Here is a 25,216-nt window from a genome sequence, read left to right as displayed (position 1 = left end):
CGTTTATTTAACCAGAAAATGTACCCATTGAGACTGTCACCAACATTTACTAGGGGCAATAATTTAGAAATTACAAATACAGCCAACACAATAAAATGTGCGGATCAGCATATGTAAAAAAAGCATACAGAGATCAGAAAGCACAATAAATAGGATTTTACGGGACGGGAGCAAGGCCACCCGAGGTGATGTTTAACAATGGAGAGATGAGAAGTGAAGCAATGCTGGCTTGAATTGATGAACAGGGGTCAGAAGATGAAATGGAGTTGCGTTCTGCAATATATCCTCTGCATGGAAGTGTATGGACATAGAGGAGAGTCAATTTTTTGAAACCTGAAATACATAGTCCTTGCCAAAGCTGATCCGTTTTTGACATGCGTAGGAAGAGAATAAAATGGGAATCTAAAATGCATGTGAGATCACTGCAGTGAATACCCAGAGTAGGAAAGCTGGCAATAGAAGGAACTGTATATTCTGAGCATCTCAAAAAAACCCAAAATGCAGATAGACATATGGTTTCCATTGTTAAGTCATCAAATGGAGAGAAGCAGCCTTGACGGAGGATTGAAATCAAATTATTATTTATTTTTTAGCAGACAGCCATATCCAGGGCAACTTACAATTGTTAGAAGATATCACATTATTTTTACATACAATTTCCCATTTATACAGTTGGGTTTTTACTGGAGCAATCTAGGTAAAGCACCTTGCTCAAGGGTACAGCAGCAGTGTCCCCGACCTGGGATTGAACCCACGCCCCTCCAGTCAAGAGTCCTGAGCCCTGAGCCCTAACCACTACTCTACAGAAATTGTCAAGAATGTCTATAGAGATAGGCAGGCAAGAAGGAGAAGCGGTCGGAGAGATTTTGCGCCGAAGGAGATGGACAGATGGAATTGATAGTAGAGTTGGAGAAGCAACAGACATCAAATGAAATTGATATTGTATTCCTGACAGACATGATTTGATTGTAGCTAGAGCCAGATATAGAGAATCCTTTGCATGTACTCTGAAAGCCATGATCCAGTCTTGGTTGAATGGAGTCAGATTAATCCTGCTTTGGGAACAGAAAGTTACATAAGTAACCCAGCCTGTAGAGTACGAGGATCTGGTAGAGGGAGCGAGGGCTGAAGTCATGTAAGCTTGCACTGAATTAAGTAGTTTACTGATAGCTGGGTTCAGTTGAAGATCAGCTGATTAAACTGGGGGTTGCTGCTGGAGTTGGCGGGGCTGTAGGAACCAGACGGTGAAATTTGGAAATCTGTAAACGAGAAAGAGCATCTGCTGCATTATTATAGATGCCCGGTAGATGGTGAGCTTGTATTAGAAAATTATTAGATACTGAAATCCATATTAGCTGCCGTAGCAATTGCATGATAAGAGGGGAACTGGAACAGCCTTTATTGATAATATACACTGTCGATGTGTGGCAATATGGGTTGCAGTGCACAGGTGTAGAGGTGATGTAGTGTTCAAGATAACGACAGACAACAAAGTACTGGTGAACTGATGGTTTTAATTTGTAATCCAATAGTCTGATGACAACAGTAAACAATAAATGGAGGATTGGCACTACACAACGATGTGTACTGCTCAGTTAAATAAACACGGTGTTCAGTCCCGAAATAATAAGCACTGTATTTAAACACACACAATACACAAACCTGAGTCCAAGTCCATGGTGAGTGCTATTAGTGCTAGTGGTGAAAATGCAATTTATCCGTGAACAATAGTGCAGTGTTGTCCGGGTTTGTGCGAGCCTGTAGCGACAGCTCCGGATTGTTTTAGCAGTCTAACAAATAAAAAATACAACAGTTAGATGAAACAAATAAACAAAACACTCACAGTTACATTTCACTTGTCCTTTAGCGGTTCGACCTTAACCATAACAAAGGAACAGATCACCTTGCTACATCCCCTTCTATACAGTCTATACAGTCAGTTACTTGGACTATCATATTTATTTTATCATATACATATACATTATTGTATCTATCATAAGTTGGCAATACACAAACTGTTTTCAAAATCAAAAAAATGAAATGGTGACCGAAGGGATATGTTACTGACAGTATCGAGTGATGAGGTCTCAGGCTGGTGCGGGGCTGTTTTCTTACTTATTGACTTATAATAATGGGATGCTGTGTCAAAGTGGTGAATGGTTACAGATGTGTGCAGTGCAGAACGGATACAAAATACACAGACAATGATTTCCAGGTGCAAGGGTGTTTATTGTTTTTACAACGTCCAGATCCTTAGGGAAACACCTGTAAATAATAAATGTTGGAAGTGATACAGCGGCGTGTATCACTTCGTTTGTAATCCTCGGGTTTGATCCGAAACCAACACGTAACACAGAACACAAAGACACAGTGTTATTTTAGTGCATGAAACTAGTGGTGGCGGTGAAACAGGGAAGTGCTGGTGTCCGGGTTTGTTGCTGGCCTGCGGCTGCAGCTCCGGATAGTGTTAGTAGTCTTTAGAAACAAAACAAACAGTTTTTACTTAGACAAAACAAACAAGCACAACACTCATGTTTTATTTATCACAGCGGTCTCCTTCTAAGTTGTTCTAACCATTTACAAAGGAACAGATCACTTACACTATGTCCCCTATTTATATCCTCACTCATGACCCCTAGGTTAACGAGCGCATCCGCTCCTCCAATCCTCGGATGCTACGCCGCTTACCATCTGGGTCATTGGGTTTGGATACCATAGCCCCACCCCTTTCCTAAATGACCGACTTCCACCTACCCTACGGAATAAATTGTCGTGCCATTTAGTTAAGTGTAATCTTTATCCCAGGCGGCTTAGTGTTTTTCAAACATTAAAATACAATATATACATATATATACACAAACACAACACTACACAGTGTAACATCAAATTTAGTCACATTATAAAGTACAATGATTTTTTTTAGACAAAAATATTAAGTACAGTAAATGAAAAACTGCATTTCAAAATGGATTTTATTAGAAAATTGCAATCTTGTCCTGTGCGGTTAAATTTCCTGTTGTTCCTCTTTGAACACCGCAGCGCGTCACAAGGTGACAGAAGGCAGCCTTGAACTGTCCAGCCGACAGTAAAAATCAAAAACAAAAAGATACAATCCACAATAGGTAAAAGCTCAATTTTCAAACATTTTGTATTGGCTGCATGCTTTCACAAATGCATACGTCTGAAATTTGCTTCACAATTACATGAAGCAAAATACGTAGAATAATATATATCATAAGAAACAAGCAAAAACTAAAACTCAGAGTAACAAAATGGCAGTAAACATTGACATTACCCAATCTCCGAACAGCGTTAAAGAACAGCTCCACATGGTCTTGTCTGACCTCGTAGGTCAACACATACTTCTGCTTAGTAAGAGTTTCTGGAAGCAGCTGTAGCAGTGAGATAACTACGACAAATCCTGTGGTAACTGTATGTCTGGGAAACATAAGCATTATTACACCACCTATCTTACAGACATGAAAAGCCTTACAGAAATCACAAGGAGGTAACACAATTTTACACTGTCACAGTGCCATGGAATTAGAAGCAATCGCTACACAAATGTATCAGGCTACAGTTCAGGTATCAAATTCATATTCACTATATATGTTTTATATCTGTAAGTCATAAATGATAATTTACCTTGCTGTGCAATAGTTTGGCTTGTTGTCTTTTGTCTTTAAGGATAACAAATAGGCTCTTGTTTCCTGCAGAAAACCACTGGTGCTATGATGTGGCGGAGTGCAGCTTGTGTCCTCCAGTCCCTGGGTTTCTGTGGTTGAAGACATCAAACAGTCGACCCACAGTCTAAAAGAAAAATAGAAAACAAACGTTATATAGTACAAGTCACAATTACCACACGCACAACACAACGACCCCATTCGCCTTCCTCAATGAAATGTACAGTTGGCATACACCCAGAGAATTTAGATTTCAGATATAATTTATTGAAAAAGCTTGTCACAAATGCAACATTTAAAATCAATTTGACAATAAAATCTGGAAATACATCTTTGAGGTTAGCAATTAAATCTGCAAAAATAAATCTGGGTTTTGTCCAAATAAATTATTTATCTATGACCAAGATAGTCGACTCCGCCTTTACTTCGTTCTGTCACACTGCGCACAAAGGGTTATGGGATAAGGTGAGAGGTCGGGAGAAATGTGCTCAAAGCACATTGCGCAATTTGATTATATCGCTTTACTCAAAGACCAAAGAAGCTGTCTCTTCTTATCTGTTTCGTTCTTTGCTTGCTTGGTATTTTTTCCATTTCACAATTTGAGAACAATGATTTGCTCAAATCCTCTAATAACCATTTCTTCTTTTTTGTTTCGTTCTTTGCTTGTTTGATATTTTCCGTTTCGCAATTTGAGGAAAACAATTGCTTAAATTTTGTTCTTTGAGAATTTGTAAATTCACAAATTGCGAAATGGATATACTATATATATATATATATATATATACACACACACACACACACACACACACACACACACACACACACACACTGACTGTATTTTGTTTTCACATAAGCACTCTGAAACGAACGTTCTACAAAATATAGTCCTATAGCTCTGTGAAATGAATGTACAAATCAGCGCTTTTAAAACTGTATACATTTATTTGAATGAACTGAGAATAAATATGGGAAAAAATGATTGTGCAAGTGTTCTTGCTGAAGATGTGATCTTGCTGAAGATGCTGACTGAACGTCTCTTGCAGCAGACAGTGCTTGGCCAGGTTTTGCGTTGTACTTCGTTGATGTTCCAGTAACTTTTAAGGCTACTTCCACATCGATAAGCAGTCACAGACATTTCCCTTCTTTGTAAACTAGTGCTGGACAATAACTGGACCTAAATGAATGATTTGTCAAAATACTGATCATATCTGTAGCACCTGCACCACTTTCACCTTGACTGAACCAATTCAATTAAAACAAAATCTTGTTCAATATATAAGCTTTTCTTCTTTTTTACTCACTTTGAGTGAAATTGTTAATACACTCGTGAACATATAATAAATTGGTCCAAACTAGTTCAGTTTCAAAGCTCAAAAGTGTGTTTTTCACCATCATACAACAGCTTTTTGTTTCCTTTATGAATCTGGGATTAAATGGAGGCACACAGCTTGCTGCCTGTATGTCAAAGGTACATTTTTACATGTACATAGAGTGGATATACCCTTTCTGTCCACTTTATTAGCAGCTGTCTGCCCCATTGGATCTGGCATCGCCTTGATGTAGGGCATGTTCTCCTGGTATATCCTGGATCCCTTGATTACTGAACAAATTCTGTAGGTTACTTAAGCACTGCTGCAGATCAAGTGCACCCAACAATGCTGCACTTGTACCCTGATGCAGATGACAATGCACCCATGCCCAGTGCCAGAAGCAGGGGCAGGAGCATGACAGAGACTTCAGGCATCTTTCATGGCCACCACAATCCCCAGATCTCAATGATGAATGATGCAGTCATCACTCCAGCTTGTTGAGTCTATGTCACGTCAAGTCAAGGCTGTGATTACTGCAAATGTTTTTTCAACTCGATACAGGGTGCAGGTCCTAATAACATGTCAGGGTAAAGTAGGTCACAATGATCTACTTTTCATGTTACTGATGGATCTCATTTTAAATTTACATTCAACCATGCTTGTTATTTCTGCAGAAGAAATAAAGACAATAATACATGTCCAGACCACAGTAGCGCTTCAATGCACGCTGCCCTTACGGCTGTATTTTCAGCTTTAAACCACTTCCTGAGGTGATCTGGAAAAATCTTAAAATAAGCCTGCACTGATTGGTCACAATGTGTGAATGTGAAAGTCAGAAGGAACAGGGGCAGCTCTTCCTCTCTTCATTAGAGCACTAGCTATGGAGATGGAACACATTTACAGTGGGCTGCAGATACCAGACCAGGATATCTTCTCTGGTATCTCACCAGAGGTGAAAGAACCTGGAAGACACACAGGTAATTAATGATCCTGGATTTTCTCATATATATATATAAGTGTTTAATATGTATATCTCTCTTTCCGCCCCGAGACATTGCACAATTTCTATATATATATATATAGGGAAGATAAACTCTTTACACAAGTTAATGATTCAGTCACAGACAGTTCCACATACAGTGGTAGCAACTGTTGGGACAACAATCAATAATTCTATAATATCATGCTAAAATGGGTTGCTTTCAATTCTGTGAAACAGCGCAGTGATTTCGAATATGTGGCAAGGCTCCAGCCATCCATATCCATCCAATATACGGACAGCTGGAACCTTATATTGAGAGGAAGTGTGAGAACTGCCAGTGACTATCTATACAGCATGGATACTTTACGTGTTTTCAGGGTATTGACGCAGCAAAAGTAAATCAGCCAAAAAGCACCATTCCACATTTCATTTGTAGTTCTCAACAATCTAATGTGAAATGTAGAAAAAAAGTAAATACCTGTGATAAAGTAAGCGAAATAAGTCACCAAAGGTAGAAAATGTCCTTCTCCTTCTCTCTTTCTTTTGTTCTTCCACCGTTTTTTTACAGACCCCCAGGCACTTTGATCCACCCATATGTATATTACATCTGATTTTAATGACAATTAACTTGTTTTGTCAACATGGAAATATAGTGGGGAACACACTTATTTTGACGTCTATATCATTTATATTACATTATTTATTTCTGTTTTAAAATGGAACATTTGCCTGCAGAAAAATCTTTCTTTATATAAATATAAAAAAGTCTGGTATATGTGGGATTTGAAACCTTCAGTTTGCAAGCATGTTATGTTAACTGTCAGTGCTACACAATTAGTTGAGATAAGCAGTATTTTGAAAGATGAAGTCAGCCAGATGAGAATTCTTGGGACACATATTTGAGATTTTTTGAGCTATCACTCATCTTCATCTTCATCATCCTCATTCTGAGATTTTGACCTTGAACTCTGAACATTTTTGGTTTCCTGTCAGTGTAATGCTCATTGTGGTCCCTATTGGTGCAAGGAAGTATGGTTTCCTCTTTCGATACTGGTTGATGAGTGTAACTCTATTTGTGGTCCCCACTTGACTAAAAGGATCATTAATTTCTGAGAATCAGCTATACTGAACGATATATATATATATATATTTGATAAAAATAAAACATAAATAAATAAATGCATTGATATAAATGTATAAATAAATGACTACATAGAAATTTGTGTATTTATTTATTTATCTTGATATTTATTTATTTTTCACTATCATATAAACACTGCCATTTAACTGTATGAAATGAAAATAAATATTCAACAGTTCTTGTTCAATTGTATATTAGTGAAGATTTTTGTACATAAAGGTTGTCATGCTTTCATATATTTAATAATATATATATATATATATATATATATATATATATATATATATATATATATATATATATATATATATACAGTGCCTTGCGAAAGTATTCGGCCCCCTTGAACTTTGCGACCTTTTGCCACATTTCAGGCTTCAAACATAAAGATATGAAACTGTAATTTTTTGTGAAGAATCAACAACAAGTGGGACACAATCATGAAGTGGAACAAAATTTATTGGATATTTCAAACTTTTTTAACAAATAAAAAACTGAAAAATTGGGCGTGCAAAATTATTCAGCCCCCTTAAGTTAATACTTTGTAGCGCCACCTTTTGCTGCGATTACAGCTGTAAGTCGCTTGGGGTATGTCTCTATCAGTTTTGCACATCGAGAGACTGAAATTTTTGCCCATTCCTCCTTGCAAAACAGCTCGAGCTCAGTGAGGTTGGATGGAGAGCATTTGTGAACAGCAGTTTTCAGTTCTTTCCACAGATTCTCGATTGGATTCAGGTCTGGACTTTGACTTGGCCATTCTAACACCTGGATATGTTTATTTGTGAACCATTCCATTGTAGATTTTGCTTTATGTTTTGGATCATTGTCTTGTTGGAAGACAAATCTCCGTCCCAGTCTCAGGTCTTTTGCAGACTCCATCAGGTTTTCTTCCAGAATGGTCCTGTATTTGGCTCCATCCATCTTCCCATCAATTTTAACCATCTTCCCTGTCCCTGCTGAAGAAAAGCAGGCCCAAACCATGATGCTGCCACCACCATGTTTGACAGTGGGGATGGTGTGTTCAGGGTGATGAGCTGTGTTGCTTTTACGCCAAACATAACGTTTTGCATTGTTGCCAAAAAGTTCGATTTTGGTTTCATCTGACCAGAGCACCTTCTTCCACATGTTTGGTGTGTCTCCCAGGTGGCTTGTGGCAAACTGTAAACGACACTTTTTATGGATATCTTTAAGAAATGGCTTTCTTCTTGCCACTCTTCCATAAAGGCCAGATTTGTGCAGTATACGACTGATTGTTGTCCTATGGACAGAGTCTCCCACCTCAGCTGTAGATCTCTGCAGTTCATCCAGAGTGATCATGGGCCTCTTGGCTGCATCTCTGATCAGTCTTCTCCTTGTATGAGCTGAAAGTTTAGAGGGACGGCCAGGTCTTGGTAGATTTGCAGTGGTCTGATACTCCTTCCATTTCAATATTATCGCTTGCACAGTGCTCCTTGGGATGTTTAAAGCTTGGGAAATCTTTTTGTATCCAAATCCGGCTTTAAACTTCTCCACAACAGTATCTCGGACCTGCCTGGTGTGTTCCTTGTTCTTCATGATGCTCTCTGCGCTTTAAACGGACCTCTGAGACTATCACAGTGCAGGTGCATTTATACGGAGACTTGATTACACACAGGTGGATTCTATTTATCATCATTAGTCATTTAGGTCAACATTGGATCATTCAGAGATCCTCACTGAACTTCTGGAGAGAGTTTGCTGCACTGAAAGTAAAGGGGCTGAATAATTTTGCACGCCCAATTTTTCAGTTTTTTATTTGTTAAAAAAGTTTGAAATATCCAATAAATTTCGTTCCACTTCATGATTGTGTCCCACTTGTTGTTGATTCTTCACAAAAAATTACAGTTTCATATCTTTATGTTTGAAGCCTGAAATGTGGCAAAAGGTCGCAAAGTTCAAGGGGGCCGAATACTTTCGCAAGGCACTGTATATATATATATATATATATATATATATATATACACACTGAGTGTACAAAACATTAGGACCAACTTCCTAATATTGAGTTGCACCCCCTTTTGCCCTCGGAACAGCCTCAATTCTTCGGGGCATGGACTCTACAAGGTGTCGAAAGCGTTCCACAGGGATGCTGGTCCATGTTGACTCCAATGCTTCCCACAGTTGTGTCAAGTTGGCTGGTAGTGGATCTCTGCTCTGAATAGCTCGTTGCATCTCATCCCACAGATGCTCGATTGGATTGAGCGCATATATATATATATATATATATATATATATATATATATATATATATATATATATATATATATATATATATTAGCTCAAAGAGCCAGCTGCCAGTGACAGAGGAATAGTTGGTGGGTCGATGCACCCAGAGGCCCTAGATGGGTCTGAAAGTTTTGAAAAAAAACTTAATAGTGATAATATCCTTTTTATAATTGATATGCATGTCATTGTAGCTACCAGTGCCAGTAATTACGTTCTTATTCTCCCTCATTTAAAAAGGTCTTTATTATATTTTTAAAAAATGGTTGAATTAAAATGAGCGTCCTAACTTTTTTTTCCTCGTTACTGTCTTTGTATGGAGGCTGAAATGAGGCGCTGTGCTTTATGTTTCGTTGGCGTCTTTTTTTTGAACTCCACGACCAATTGTTTAGCTCTCTCAATATTGCAAAACAGTTTCCTACTGTCTTCATGGAAGGATTTAGGGTACTGTTTTTTGTAGTTATATTCTGTGTGCACGATTCATCCTGTAGTTTAGGTGGAAGCTGTTGTGTACCAAAATAAATGAAAGCAAATTAACAAGCCTGTATTTCTGATTGGAAAAAAATAAGAATTTATGTGCGAGAGAATTTCTGTGAATTTCTGCAGAAAACTTCTTACATGTAGTCGTATACCGTATCACACATGCTAACATTCTGAGAATAACATATTGTTAAATATTGAACATGGGGAATACATTTCTCAACATTTGCAAGAAGAAAAAAAAATCTCAACCATAATCTATCCAGATTACCAAAAAATGAACTCGATTTGGGTTTCTATTTTTTTCTTTTTTTCTTTTAATGTGCCGCTACCAGACCAGGCAAGCGCCATGGCTTCACATGTAACAACAGCTGGAGGGTTTGTTATCATTACTCACAAGTACCCCCTGAGCAGTGCTGGCCAGGCTACACCAGGAACAGCGGCAAGCCAGCTGCCAGGGCCGCTGCAGACATTTCTACGAGGACAGCCCAAAGCTTTGGGGGTAAGTCAGCAATTATATACACGTTGTGTGCAGCGATTTCTTAAACTTAGAGAGCACAGTACTGGCAGAAATACTGTAGTACTGTATATGGTATGTGATGCAAAGCATTTCTTCCACGGGTTTTACAGTAGGAAAGCAATATATTGAAATGTTTAAACTGCATGTATAGTACAGAAAATGTAATGTTCTCATCTCAGTGAATTCATTCTAGTTGAATAAAAAAGTCACTTAGACATGTTTTTATTTTTTTATTCACCAAAAAACAAAAGTTCTACAAGATGCAGTACTATAATATTATTATTATTTATTTCTTAGCAGACGCCCTTATCCAGGGCGAATAACAATTGTTACAAGATATCACATTATTTTTACATACAATTACCCATTTATACAGTTGGGTTTTTACTGGAGGAATCTAGGTAAAGTACCTTGCTCAAGGGTACAGCAGCAGTGTCCCCTACCAGGTATTGAACCCACGACCCTCCGGTCAAGAGTCCAGACCCCTAACCACTACTCCACACTGCTGCCCCATAGTGTATATGTGAAGAATACAAATCAAACAGCTGTTCAATAACTCAAACAGTGCACAGCAATCCAGTTGGCAGCAGGTAAGTCAAGCACAGGAGATGAAGGTGAAACTGATTTGATTATTGATGACACAATGTGTCCCAGTCTGTGTCTCAGGTCTTCAAGAGCTATGAATCTTGAGCCTTTCAATGTCAGTTTCAATTTTATAATACAAAAGCTAGAATTGGAATTCAAGGATCATGAATAACACATGGATAAAATAATTATATTCTAAAACGCGGCCAATTCTACTTTTAAAAATCCAATTCCCAGATGCCCCTTTCACCCCAAGCGCGTCACGTCAAAACATCAGCGTCCGGCGCAACACTCCTTCATTAGGATGTCATGGAGGCTTTCACACTGGCCACATGGCATTCATTCAACATTGTACAAAACAGATCTGTAAATGTATTTCTCTAACCAATCACAGTCCAGCACGCTACCCCTCACATCATCATCATGACAATGAACATCATCATGAGCACCATTAGAAGTGATGAATGTCCAACTGAGCAGTTTTCAAAATTTCAAAAATGATAAAGATATAGAGAAAAAAGAAGACTGGGGTGAGATCAACACTGAGGTTTTAAATCATGTAAAACCTTTTTAATCTAGTAAACAGTATTTCAAACAGTGTCTTATGGTATTTAACTTTAGACCCTCACTCCCCTGTGAATAAATCATCTTTATAGCTACAAATGCAGATATATGACGTAAAAACTACATTTTAGTGTGGGTGCATTTGTTACAGTAGTCTAGTTAATTAAAAAAAACATATTGGCTATGGCTTGAAGCAGTTGTTGCAGCGCGCAGCCACAGTTCCAAGTCAGTAGACAGCTCTGCCTTGCGCTCACATGGAGCACAGACGGGCAATCAGAACACGCTGAGCCCGTTTAGGGTCAAGTGCTTGCTTTTCATGCAAATATACTGGTTTGCATTGATTAAAAAAAAAAGTTTAATAAATGAAATCCAGAGCTTGCATTAGAACTATCAAAGTTAAGAAACAACAAATTCAAAATGTTGTATTTAATTTCAGTACATATATTTAATAATGATAGTGGAACATTGTATCTTTAATAAAAGATGTGGTTACACTGTAAGTAGACTTGTATTCTATTAGGGGGCGCTACAGAACACTAATGTGCAGTCGACTGTGTAAATATGTATATATATAGTACTCTCCTCAAGCAGACGGACAGACACTGTCTGGACTGACAGACTCTCAATAGTTGTTATTTCTTTTTTTTTTTTTAATGTTTGGACCAACCATGTCAAGTTGCTCAGCAAACCTGTCTCTGCTCATTCTGAAGAATGTTAAAAATAAACATATCACTGTCCAGATCCAGCTCCTGCACAGGCCCATGCTATTCACCCAGCATTTTCAATGTTATAAACCCCAAATCCACAAAGACAACATCTTTTACGACACCGCTGTCCCACATATAACAATAATATGTCTTCATCGCTGCCTCCTTCTTGATCACTTGTGCTTCACAGATTTACCTTCTCTTTGCAGTCCAATGATTTTAACTCATTTGCCAGACGCTGATGCTTTGACACTTGCTGTGAAAAATCCTTTACTCTCAAGTTGCAAGGACACAGAAACAGGGCAGACTTACCAACACAATTCTAGCTGATTTGCTGGTTTCTGAGGACCAGCTGCAAGATCTGAGCAGATATCCGACTATGCTTGTCTGTAAAATCTTGGAAACAAGTGCATTTCACAGTCTGAGTGGACCCTAGAGTATAGATCCTACATCTCTAATACAATCTAAATCAATATTTGAATTCATCGTTTAGCGCTACGATTTATACAACAATGTGTAATACCAAAGAAATGTTTTATTTATTCGCAAAATGTGTGAAATGTTAAAATTCCTGAGTATTCTTATCCTGAAATCTGCTTTTGTTTTGTAAGGTTGTGCAAATAATAATTGGGATTGTGAGTCTGCTGTTTGGTCCTGTCCTGGTGAATGCGTACACGTTTGAAGGAAGCATTGGATTACCTTTTTGGACTGGTGTATGGGTAAGGAAAATAATTCACTGGTCACTTACAAGGGCTTGATTAGTGCAGAATAAGGGGGATTTAATTTGAGGAACGGGGGTGCTTGTGTAACACAGAATTAGAGACATAAAGCTGGATAGCTTGAGATGAGAAGAGCTGGACAAGACAACGACATATAACACTCTGACCTCTCACGTCTCACCGGGTCAGGCAGCAACTGGCCTGTTGAGATTGGTTGTCTTCATGGAGAGGTGGGGGGCAGGCTTTTCTCCATGTCTCTGAGAATTAGGCGGATCTCTGGAACGGACGACAGAGGAGAAGAGGAGATAGATTGAAGGCGAAATTGATACTAAATGCCCGCTAGGTAGCATCTAAATAGATGAGGGGGCTAAACATGGAGACAGCCTGAGGTGAGTGATGAAGGAGAGGAGGTGCTGTATGTTGCAAGAGGAATGAGACATCCGATTTTTCTCGCAAAAGTGAGTAACTGAAGACCAGACAGTCGAGTAGGAGGAATGGGTAGATGGGACGAGAGGTGCTGATTGAAGGAGGCTGGAGGGACAGTTATTCAGTTGAATATTGTCTTGCTGAAGGGGGGGGGGGCTGGAGGCAGAACTGGTGCTGGATACCCGAGAGATCATTCCTGATGGATGAAGGGGCCAGGTTAAGGGATAGCTTGAGGTCTGTGATAAAGGCAAGGAGGTGCTGGATGTTATAGGAGGTGAGAGAGATCTCTGAGTGTCAAGCAAACTGAAGGGACGGAGATGAGGCAGCAGAAATACTTGAATTCCGGAGATGTAGGCTTTAACGATAGTGGGGGCTAAGTGAAGAGAATCCCTTTCATGGGCGATGGAAGCTACAATCCGATGCTCATTAAATCGGAATAGGATGTATTTTGTTTTGAGTGCAGAAAGTTCTAAATGTTTTCCATCCAGTGGTAAATGAAGATTTGGTCACTGGGGCTAACAGTGTGGCCATGTAGTGATGAGCAGATTGCAAATGGTTGGAGAGTGTTGTATTTAGTTGAACGGCAGATGTTGGTGTTGCAGAGTTTGATGAGGGCTGAGGTGGCAGCTGGACCTGAACAAATATGTGACATCGACTGCTGAGTTGTTTCTGGAAACGAAGGCAGAAAGATGAGATGCCAACCATCCTGTGTTAGTTAATACGGGATTGATCGGTGGTTTGCTACCATCCTGTTTGCTAAGAAATAAATAATGTCTGTTTGGAATGGAAAACGTGAACTTGTAATCAGAGGTTTGGGTTTCACAACTCCAATCATTCTCCTAATAGTGGAACTCCTTAAATCATAAATTAAATCAGATGTCCAGTCTCGTACCATGTATTAAAGCTTGTAGTATCTGAGACGATGCGTGGACAGAGACTAAATTGGTGAGGAAATCAAGTGCGCCGTGTGTCAATATATATATATATATATATATATATATATATATATATATATATATATATATATATATATATATATATATAAAGATCTAGGTATTGGTGGAAAGCTGGAGCGTTGGAAGCTCTGGAGGAGAGCAGTTGCAGATTTGAACAGTAAACTAAAGCAACTTTGTATGCTGCAATAGTGAGCAGATCTGAAGAGGGAGCCGAGATTTGCTGTAATGAGGGGATATTAACAGTAGAGGCAAGATCTGCTGAACGGGCAGAGATCTGAGGGAGTAAACGATGGAATGCTGTCAGTAGTGTGCAGTGGCCTGCTGTAGAGAGCAGAGAGATGCTGAATGCAGTGGAAATTGGTATTTGAGAGTTAAGGCATTTAAGATGATGTCGGAGATGGGGCTGCCTTTGGGCAGAGATGAAGAATGCATAGATCTAAGGCCGCTACAGAACCTGAGAGGATGGGAATGCGTTGCTCGGAGGCTGCTGCAAAACCTATTGATTTGATCAGGAGCAGTCTAAGAGTATTGTCTATTGCGGGGTAGGAGGACGCTTTGACTGAAATGTTGATAATCGTAGGACATAGTTTCCGTATGTGACTGGTAGCTCAAATTGAATGAAATGGACTTTGAAAATTGTATTAGCCTTGATGAAGTTGGGGACAAATGAGGAAGTGCAAATCCGGGAACAAGAAGGTTGCAGGAATGGCCTGATGCAAGGCAGCTGGAAAATTAATGTGACGGTGGATTCTTAACATCTCAGAAAGCTGAAAAGCCTGACTTCATGACCAGGTCCTCGAGAGGAGGGGTTTGGATTTGAAAAATTCAAGTTAATATATGTAGCAAAAGAGGTTGAGGCAGGAGGGGACTGAGAATCCCTAGAAGTGACAACAAACTGCAGGAATTGATAGAAAGTTTGGAGTGTGTGAGATTCACAGCGATAGCAAATCATCTTAAATTATGTCGAGCTTGTGGTGTTATGCTACCATCTAGAGGTTGTGATTAGAATTGAAACAATTGGCTTCAGTGAAGCAGGGTAGCATATATTTGGTTATTGCGATTAAAATCCTTGTCTATGTATAAAACATTTGCTTTAGAACAGTTAGAACATAGGTCTAGGAGAGCAACCTGCAGTATTTAGATGTCACAATTCGGAGTTGAAGCTCTCATGTTGCGAAAGCGCGGCAGCGGGAGCCAGAAGATTGCAGTAATGAGGCACAGCCTCGCATTGCTTGTTAAAGCTGCCTGGTCGCCATGGCAACTTACACCGTGGAAACCATGGTCTGTGAGGCGCCGGTGGGAACGAGTTGCAGTACAGCGGTGACGTTGGAACAGTCTTGATGAAAAAGCAGACCAAGTTGAGAATGCCGCTGCGCTTTGAACTGTGCTTTGAACTGTGCTGGAGACTGGATGGAGCAGAAAAGACTAACGTTGGAGCTCCTGCAGAAAAATAGAAAAGCTGAATGATGAAAAGAATCACCTGAGCAGGTCGGAAAATAGCTGATACTATCTTGCCAGCGCTGAGCAGAGAAATGGCCTGCAGTGAAAGGAGCGAACAAAAAAAACAAACACAGACAAAGGGCGGAAGCAGTGCTGGGTGTATAAATAGAAAAGAAGGAGAGATTGACATGCAAGCTACCTAACGGGATTGCCCATACAGCTATGGTTACGCCCTATTTTACCACCAAACAGAGCAGCGCGAGCTATTGGCAGAGAGACTGGAACTTGAGAAACTGAGCCCCCCACCTGGAAGTAATTTGCATGACTAATCCCGACCCCACTGAGAGCTGCCAGGGTGCTAGAGAAGTCAAATACAAACATACAAATTGGAAGCTCGGCGATGGAGTGCCCTCTACGGCTGCCACCGAATTACACCTAAAGATTAACATGTAATACCTTTTCTTCATGGATTTTACCCTAGATTTTCTTCACAATTTGAAATGTCCAATTCAGATGTCACAGAGTATGCTCCAAACAGGGCAGAGAAATAAAATAGCTCTTACATCCAGGATCAGATTCCAGATTCTGTACATTTCTATAAGATTGCTGTCAATTTACTTGAGGTAGGCACGGAATATTTGGGTTACTGTTCCAGAAATGAAAGCTCACATCCTGCATCTTCAGAAGATTCTCAAGATCCAAGGGTAACAGTCTCATGCATGGCGCTCTGCAGGATCTTACCTTGCTAAATATATTGCTTGTCTTTCATGCAGCAGTTTTTAGGGGAGCTGAAGAAGAACATTTGTGCACACACATTTAGCAAGTAACAGTGTTTCCATAAAAATAAACAAACATTTTTCATTGATATAGATTTTTTTAAACCTTAAAGATGGAAACCCAGTTAGTGGTACTTTTCCACTTTAACCAAAATGTACAACAAAAACGTCAATATAATGCAGATAAACTTGTCTAATCGTGTGGCCTGGTTTTCCACTGTGGCAAACTGCTCACATACCTCATTTACTATGGCACGGGCAGTTTGCATTTTGGCCACAGTGGAAAATATAGGCCAAGGACTTAATCAGTTATGCAGAAGTAACAAATATTCTGTTCTACTTGGCTTCTTCAACAACAGACTAGAACAGTTTCACAAATATCACATTCATAACACCGTGTAACAAATTATTATTTTTTTGGTTCCTGGGTAGTAAGTGTTATTTCCTAATTGCTTATGCCTCAAAAGTATAGAAAATGGCTATTATTCCCCACAAACTTTGCTTTTGTGACCAGGACAGTGATATTTTGAAATTTACCTATTTCCAATGAGAAAACGGGCGAATTTGTGTCTTTTCGTTCACATAAAGTCACCAGTTCAGTTTAGTTCCAGCTGCCTATCTGCATTTTTCTGAGATGGCATCAAGAGGCTGCAAGCATCCGGCAGACACATTTTGCTATGTCTGCGGCCAATTTATCAAGACAAGAGTGAAAAAGTACTCCGTGGAAGCATCTGCTAAGATGTGTGAGGCCTACAAGGCATATTTCGGCATACCTGTCGGGGATCAAGACAAACCCTGGGCACCTCATTTCACCTGTGAGCACTGCAAAAAAACTCTGGAAGGTAAGATGGACAATTGTTGCTCGGAATTTTATGTTATAAAAGTTGTTAAAATTTTTAAAATTGTAAAAGTTTTTAATTTTAAAATGTTTTACAATTTTCAATGTTATTGAAAAAATATATCATATATGAAAAATGTTGCGAGAATCTCTTACACATTAGTCATGGGTGAAATAAATGTATTTTTGTAGGATGGTACCGAGGAGAAAAGAGAGCCATGAAGTTCGCTATCCCAAGAATTTGGCGGGAACCCACTGACCACTCAAGCAACTGCTACTTCTGCATGGTGGACCCTTCCAAACGTCGGACTGGCAAGAATGCACCTGCTATCACGTATCCGGACCTTCCTTCATCCATCGCTCCGGTGCCACACTGCCATGAGCTCCCCGTACCCACTCCTCCGGAGAGAGAGCAGCCGTCTTTAGAAGAGAGCAGCAAGTCAGAGAGCGAGGAAGACGTTGTAGATCCAGATGACAATTTCAGAGGTGGAGCTGAGGAGAGAAACCCATACTACCCCAACCAAAAAGACCTCAACGACTTGATTAGAGGTCTTGGTCTCACCAAGTCCAATGCCGAGCTTTTGACGTCTAGGCTCAAGCAGTGGAACTTGTTAGATGAAAGTGTGCAAGTCGCAGATCAGAGGAAGTGTCACCAACCTTTTTCCAGCTTCTTCACCCGTCAAGATGGGCTCTGCTTCTGCCACAATGTGACCAGTCTGTTCGAGGCAATCGGAATCGCCTGTAACCAGAATGAGTGGCGCCTCTTCATTGACAGCTCATCCAGGAGCCTCAAAGCCGTGCTGCTCCATAATGGTAACAAGTACCCGTCTCTTCCCCTGGCTCACTCGGTGCACCTCAAAGAGGATTACAACAGCATCAAGACCTTGCTGGACGCCTTGAAGTATGATGAGTACGGCTGGGAGGTCATAGGAGACTTCAAAATGGTGGCATTCCTGATGGGTCTCCAAGGCGGTTTTACCAAGTTTCCCTGCTATCTTTGCCTTTGGGACAGCAGGGACACCAAGGCGCACTACCACAGGCGGGACTGGCCACAGCTGACCGAGTTCTCTGTGGGAAGGAACAACGTCAAGTGGGAGCCACTGGTGGACCCCCGGAAGGTGCTGATGCCACCACTGCACATCAAATTGGGCCTTATGAAACAATTTGTCAGAGCTCTAGATAAGGAGTCGGCAGCCTTCAAGTACCTTCAAGACTTCTTCCCTAAGCTGTCTGAGGCAAAGGTCAAAGCCGGTGTCTTCGTCGGACCACAGATAAAGAAGATCCTGGAGTGCAATGAATTCCCCAAGAAGCTCACTAGTAAGGAGAAAGCGGCTTGGAACAGCTTTGTCGCAGTGGTTCGGGGCTTCCTGGGCAATCACAAGGCCGAAAACTATGTGGAGCTGGTTGAGACTCTGGTGAAGAACTACGGCACAATGGGCTGTAGGATGTCCCTCAAAGTCCATATCCTTGATGCTTATCTTGATAAATTCAAGGAGAACATGGGAGCGTACTTGGAGGAGCAAGGCGAGCGCTTCCACCAGGATATACTGGACTTTGAACGCCGCTACCATGGACAGTATAACGAGAACATGATGGGAGACTACATTTGGGGGCTGATTCGTGAAAGTGATTTACAGTATAATCGTAAATCTCGAAAAACTACTCACTTCTAAATCTTTTGTAGTCATTTTTGTATTACTTTAGTATAAATACATGTTAATTTGGATTCATATGTTGTTTTTTTCTGACTTTATGTGAACGAAAAGACACAAATTCGCCCGTTTTCTCATTGGAAATAGGTAAATTTCAAAATATCACTGTCCTGGTCACAAAAGCAAAGTTTGTGGGGAATAATAGCCATTTTCTATACTTTTGAGGCATAAGCAATTAGTTAATAACACTTACTACCCAGGAACAAAAAAAAAAAAAAATTGTTACACGGTGAAATCAACAAATAATTCCAGAGTTAACGCGTGTGGAAACGCTCCTGCTGTGGTATGTGGTGTTTTTAATAAATACATATATGTTCACTTTGTGTTTTATAATTTCACTAGTTAATTCATTTTGATAATGTCTACACGTTCATATTGACATTTTAGTGTTGGTTTGTTTAGTTGGTAAGATACTATTGCACTGGTGGATCAAGGGGCTGCACTGCAGTGTTGATCCTAATTGACTCGCTGATCTGTTTGATAGTTCACAATGGTCTTAGTGGTTGTCTTGTTTAAACCAGCTTGGTCCAATCACTCCAGGGTAAAGAGGGGAGGGCAGAGGCTGAAGCGAGGCGAGGCGAGGCAAGACGAAGCTTAGGCTCTGTGGATTTGACCCAGATGATTTCTTGTCTATTCGGACTGAGAGTGTGGTTCTGCCATGCTGTATTTATTTTTCTAACTACTTTAGTGTATATATTTCAATCTCAGCCATTTCAATTAAATCTATACTTCTGGATCTATTTAAGGTTAAATTGGAGAGAGTGTATATTGTAGGGAATCGTATTTTATAACCTACGATTCAAGTTCAAACAATGATTAAGAGTTTAATATACTGTAGTTCCCTTTATGGTGACACACATATTAGTAACATTATCATTAGCAACTAGCCATTACAGAAGTCGGGTTTTGATCAGTTTGGCCTTTCCCTCTGGGGGCACTGGCACACACCTTCCAAGAGAACAGGATGGACTTGGGATGCGTCTCAAATAGACATCTGCTCTGCTGGTATTTATACCCAGCTATCCCAGAGCCTACATGAGTTTTAACTCGTTTGCTGTCTTCCTAATTCTAGCAGACAGCAAGCCTCTTTCTTCTCTGTTCTGCAAAATGTGTTCTTTCTATTGGAAATGTCCAAACCACAAGGCTTGTTACCTTAGCAACCTGGTTTTGTCAGCGTCTGTTCAGCTAAGACTGGTTTCCTGTTCAGAGTACAGCAGTTTGCTGAGCAGACCTTATTAGCAGACCTGTTGCTGAGCATTACCATTGCTATCCTTACATAGATTTGAACTACAAACATGTTTCTCTCTATAAATGGCACCTTCTGATACTTTTCAAAAGGTATTTCCCTACAATATTAAGTGTCTATTTAAGTGATAGTGCCCGTCGATGTTTTTATTAAACAAACATTTTACTTATCAGAGTTGCTTATAGTTTATCTGAACAGTGCCAGATATCTGAACAGCACAATGTTACTGAGCGCCAGTCGAGCTGACAGACAGACTATGATTGGCTGACTCTGCAGGTACAGGATTGGTTGCTTTGCTCTGTGCAAAGAATTGATTGGCAGGTTTCGGTCAATAATAAAATATATTCGGACCAATTGTCTCTGTTTAGTATTTGCTGTCCAATAGATATGAACTGAGCTTTCATTAAGGCAAATCAAAATGCAAAAGCTGGCACTTGCGCGGATTGATTTTAAGTTTGATTCACAGTAGATGCCGTGACGTTCCAGAGGGCATCTACTGTCTGATAGAAGCCAGCTAGAGCTGGAAGCTGATTGGCTGCTGGTACTGTAGTGTTTTCTAATATTTGATTCAGAACTGCTATTTATAATTTATATCCTATTTAAAGAATGTCATGCTTAATGTGGTGTCTGTTTATTGCATTAGAGGTTGTTTATTAACTCTTGTCAATTAGGTGTATGGATTCAAGTATTTCAGTTCTGTTAAGTATATGAAATACACATTTCCATGCTTAAAGCATTAAATACATGTATTAGTATGTGTAGGGTTATTTATTGGTGTCTTCACTAAGGTAGTTCATTTAAATACATTGAGAACTATTATTATTGTATAAGTGTGTTTATGAACTAATTTGATTGTTTCTTTCAGTGCTGTATTGACTGTGTCCTGCCTGTTGGAAGTCCCAGACTACTGAATCTAGATTTTTACAACTGCAATTAATCTGACTGTATGTTGTATTAATGATTATTGAATGCTAGACATTTAAGATTTAAACCTAGTATTAGATTATTCTTTTTTTAAATAGTATGTGAATATTTGAATGTATAATAGAAAATCTTGAATTTTGTTCTTGTCTCCTCTTCATTTTGTTGACTAAACCAACCACCATCCTCTATTGCAAATAACCTGGTATAAAACATTTTAACACTTTGGGGCAAAGTTCAAATCTATAAATAATATTCCGGGTGTGGCTCCTCCCCCATGGTGTTGTCAGCTACTGGCTTGTTCTGCTAATTTGTTTCATTATTAATCTCGCCCTGGGTATTGATCAGATGCCCCCTGCACTATACTTGTATTCAAAACAGTATTTTAAAAGATTGCTTATTTGTATTTAGAGAAGCAATTCATTGTAGTGTTTGATAATTATTTCAATTGATGGGATTAAAGTAGATTTGACCTACTTTACTGTACAGAGAATCTAGCCCATTTTACAATACCTAATACAATAAACAGAAAACAAGTCATAATCCAAACACAAATGCACTGCCATTTACTTTAGACACATGTAGATAGTTGCATGTGGTGTTACAATATAAATGCATTGTCATTTACTGTAGACACATGTAGAGAGTTGCATGTGGTGTTACAATATAAATGCATTGTCATTTACTGTAGACACATGTAGATAGTTGCATGTGGTGTTACAATATAAATGCATTGTCATTTACTGTAGACACATGTAGATAGTTGCATGTGGTGTTACAATATAAATGCATTGTCATTTACTGTAGACACATGTAGATAGTTGCATGTGGTGTTACAATATAAATGCATTGTCATTTACTGTAGACACATGTAGATAGTTGCATGTGGTGTTACAATATAAATGCATTGTCATTTACTGTAGACACATGTAGAGAGTTGCATGTGGTGTTACAATATAAAGGAACGTGTCGACAGCAATGCATTGCAAACCTGCACATCTTTAACAGTTTCAGTTGTTATTTATAATCATGGCTTACAATGGAAATCTTATATGTATCTCTTACAGTATATTATCTCTGGATCCCTGGCTGTTGCAGCTGAGAATACCCCCAGAAGAGATCTGGTCAGTAAATTGATATACAAATAGAAATACCTGCCATCTGTAACAAACACTTTTTGTGTAACTGAACGTTTTCTAAATTGACTGATTCTTTCTTTTTATTTCATTTATACTTAATATTAAGGCTCTTCCAAGGTGAGCATTTCTCAAATGCAGCCACGTGTTATTTTGTTCAGCCACAGCAGCCCCCAGCAAGTCCTCTCTTAATTAACCTTTACCTTAATAGGCACCGTTATCCAGCTTTCATTCAGCGTAGTTCATTGCTGTTACTGTTTTAGCTTCTATTTAAATTCCTCATAGTGTTTCTGTTAGCTGCTATCTGTTAGCTTGTGAATAACCTTAGAATAACCTTAGCCACGCCCATGACGTCATCACGTTGACCAGTTTATACACTAGAAATCAGTTTTAATGGAAACCCATTTTTTTGCTGTTAGATGCGCAGAAACGTTTATTTTCTTCGACATTTCAATGAAAGTAGCTGGACTTCCAGGGTGTAGTCTCTCCTTGAGCCCTGTGTATGCCAGGTTAGGCTCCGGCTCACTGCAACCCTGTAAAGGAGTAAGCGGTTAATGATAATGGATGGATAGATATTAGAAAGATAGATCTCAAATAAAAACTGTTCATTATAATATAAAAGGACAGGGTCAAGTAGATTATTTTTCAGAAATAATAGCACTACACTGCTTGTTGTAAATGTAGCCCTTGTGAATATGTGATCATATAAGAGGTAACGTAGACCCTAGTTCTGAATGTATTGATCTGATTATGCATTGTATTAAGAATAAAACTTGTATTTGTAATGTTGTTGTTTTATTTCACTTCTAGGTGAAGGCATGTTTAGGGATGAACGTTGTCAGTTCTGTTTTTGCTGGAGTTGGATCTATTCTCTATTCAATACTAGTGTCCGTAGCACCTTTCCAAATGGTTTACTTCAACAGATCTCTAGTAAGTGTTTGCACCGCCTGCAATCTTCAACCTCTCTCTTCTTTTATCATTTTAGCCCTTTTCCTTTTATTACCTCCTTTTCAACTCGTCTCATTCACGTGCTTCTCTTTCACTGTTTCATTGTCACTCCCTCACATACAGCACCAGAACTTCTGTTTTTGTTAGATTTTATTAGTTTATTTTCTATATAATTTCTACATATTTTAAAGAGTAAGTAGCGGTGTTATGAAACATATAGCGTAACACGTCCCCACATGTTGCTACAACTGCTTAAATAACGTACCTGGAAATGTTCTTTTCATTGCTAACATCCTGACAGCTGTTTACACTTACAACTTCAAAGCGCTTTTCAAAATTGCCGCTCTAGTGCACAGTAAGGATTATTGTTCAGAGGTAACAAAGCAATAACGATCCATGATGTGGTATAGAACAGAAAAGCCAGAGCACTTGTTTTTATGTTTGTTTGTTTGTTTTTTATCACTCTTTCTGCAGTGATTTAGAAGACAGATCTCAAACCCCAGTGCACTAGAGTAGACATTTTGAGCTTTGAAACAGACTTTAAAGTTATAAGTGTAAAAAGTTATCAGGATGTTAACAATGAAAAGAACATTTACAGGTATGTTATTTAAACAGTTTTAGCAACATGTGGGGATGTAATGCTGTATCTTTAGGAACCCTGCTAGTTACTCTTTAAAATTGAGTTTTATAGTTAATAATAGTGATAATTAGTGTAGTTAAAATCCCATTGTATTATTATTAAATGCCTTGTATGTAATGTTTAATATTATCTATAATATTACTATACTAGGATGCATAGTACGGACATAACACCCCTTAAATGCAGTCGAATCTGTAACTATTGCTTAAAGTTAAGATCATTGTTGAGAGAGGACTACTCCACAAAGTCCTGCATCAGATCTCTGGATTCACCATCTTATAATGGACCCCAGCATCCAGTATTCAATATATCCTATAATAGGCTTCATTCTTGTTATAATGTGCTGTCTAGACAATGGCTTTTGAATGAACTGATTTGTGTTTTACAGTATGTAGGCCTTCTGGCAGTTCTTCTGGTCCTGAACATTTTGGAGATGTGCATCGCTATCGCTACATCAGCCTTCGGATGCAAATCTGAATGCAGTTACATTGCCATGGTAAATGTGTATCATATTCTACATAAACATGCACCATCATCCTATTCACACTACCTGAACAATGGGTGAATAATCATGCTGTTGTGTGTTTTCTTTAAGTGTAATATAACAAACTTAATAATATGGCTCTGCTGTTCATTTCTATGTAAGAGCCTGGGGTTTGGCTATGATTTAGGGAAATTGAAAATATTTACACACCTATGGAAAAAAGTAGAAAGCAGGGATTGTGTATGATTATAGATGAGAATGACAGAGAGAGAAACTCTTCTAAGTTTAGTAATGTGCATTTCATTGTCTTTTTCAGCCGGAGGTTGCTTTTCAACAGGCATGAATCCAGTGACCTGGGTGCAGATTTGCTCAATCGAACTATAAGAAGCATGCAGTCAAGAAGACAACTGTCCCTCCGCCTCCTCTAGCAAAGCTTAGCCAGCGCTAAAGACTTCATCTCTGCAAGGTGTTATTATCAGAACAAGTTAAACAACAATGAAATCCTCCCATGTGTAAACTGTCGGGGAATTTGTATTGATATGAAAATGAAAACGTGTTCATTTGTTTGGGATCATTTGCTTGTTTGCTTATATTTTCAATAAGATCATTTGTATTTAAAAGCTGAAATGTTTCACATGTTCAGTTATCATATTGGTTTTATATTTTAATGTTTTCAGTAACAATAATGAAAAAGAAACATGGTAGGCAAATGGTATATGGAAGTGATACATTGAGATATGTTTTGGTGTTTATTGCTTTGCTTA

General features: G+C 39.0%; 1 protein-coding gene and 1 long non-coding RNA gene across 2 annotated transcripts; one reads left to right on the top strand and one right to left on the bottom strand.

The window, feature by feature from the left end:
• Positions 1-3,039: 3,039 nt before the first annotated feature.
• On the bottom strand, positions 3,040-4,016 carry LOC131722002 (uncharacterized). The gene is made up of 3 exons (XR_009319985.1): positions 3,646-4,016; positions 3,296-3,438; positions 3,040-3,071 (listed from the first exon to the last, which is right to left on the bottom strand). It is a non-coding gene; the product is annotated as an uncharacterized LOC131722002 (long non-coding RNA).
• Positions 4,017-5,845: 1,829 nt separating this feature from the next.
• LOC117407783 (membrane-spanning 4-domains subfamily A member 15-like) lies at positions 5,846-25,216 on the top strand. Its single transcript, XM_059015504.1, has 7 exons — positions 5,846-5,970; positions 10,170-10,336; positions 12,822-12,929; positions 22,312-22,368; positions 23,191-23,310; positions 24,357-24,464; positions 24,769-25,216. Exons 1-7 carry the CDS (start codon positions 5,874-5,876, stop codon positions 24,793-24,795), a joined length of 684 nt encoding a protein of 227 aa, XP_058871487.1. The 5' UTR covers positions 5,846-5,873; the 3' UTR covers positions 24,796-25,216.

Source organism: Acipenser ruthenus, chromosome 50, assembly GCF_902713425.1.
Source record: "Acipenser ruthenus chromosome 50, fAciRut3.2 maternal haplotype, whole genome shotgun sequence".
Classification (NCBI taxonomy): Eukaryota; Metazoa; Chordata; class Actinopteri; order Acipenseriformes; family Acipenseridae; genus Acipenser; species Acipenser ruthenus.
Note: the sequence above shows the minus strand (reverse complement) of the source record. Positions and strands in the feature narration are given on the sequence as shown.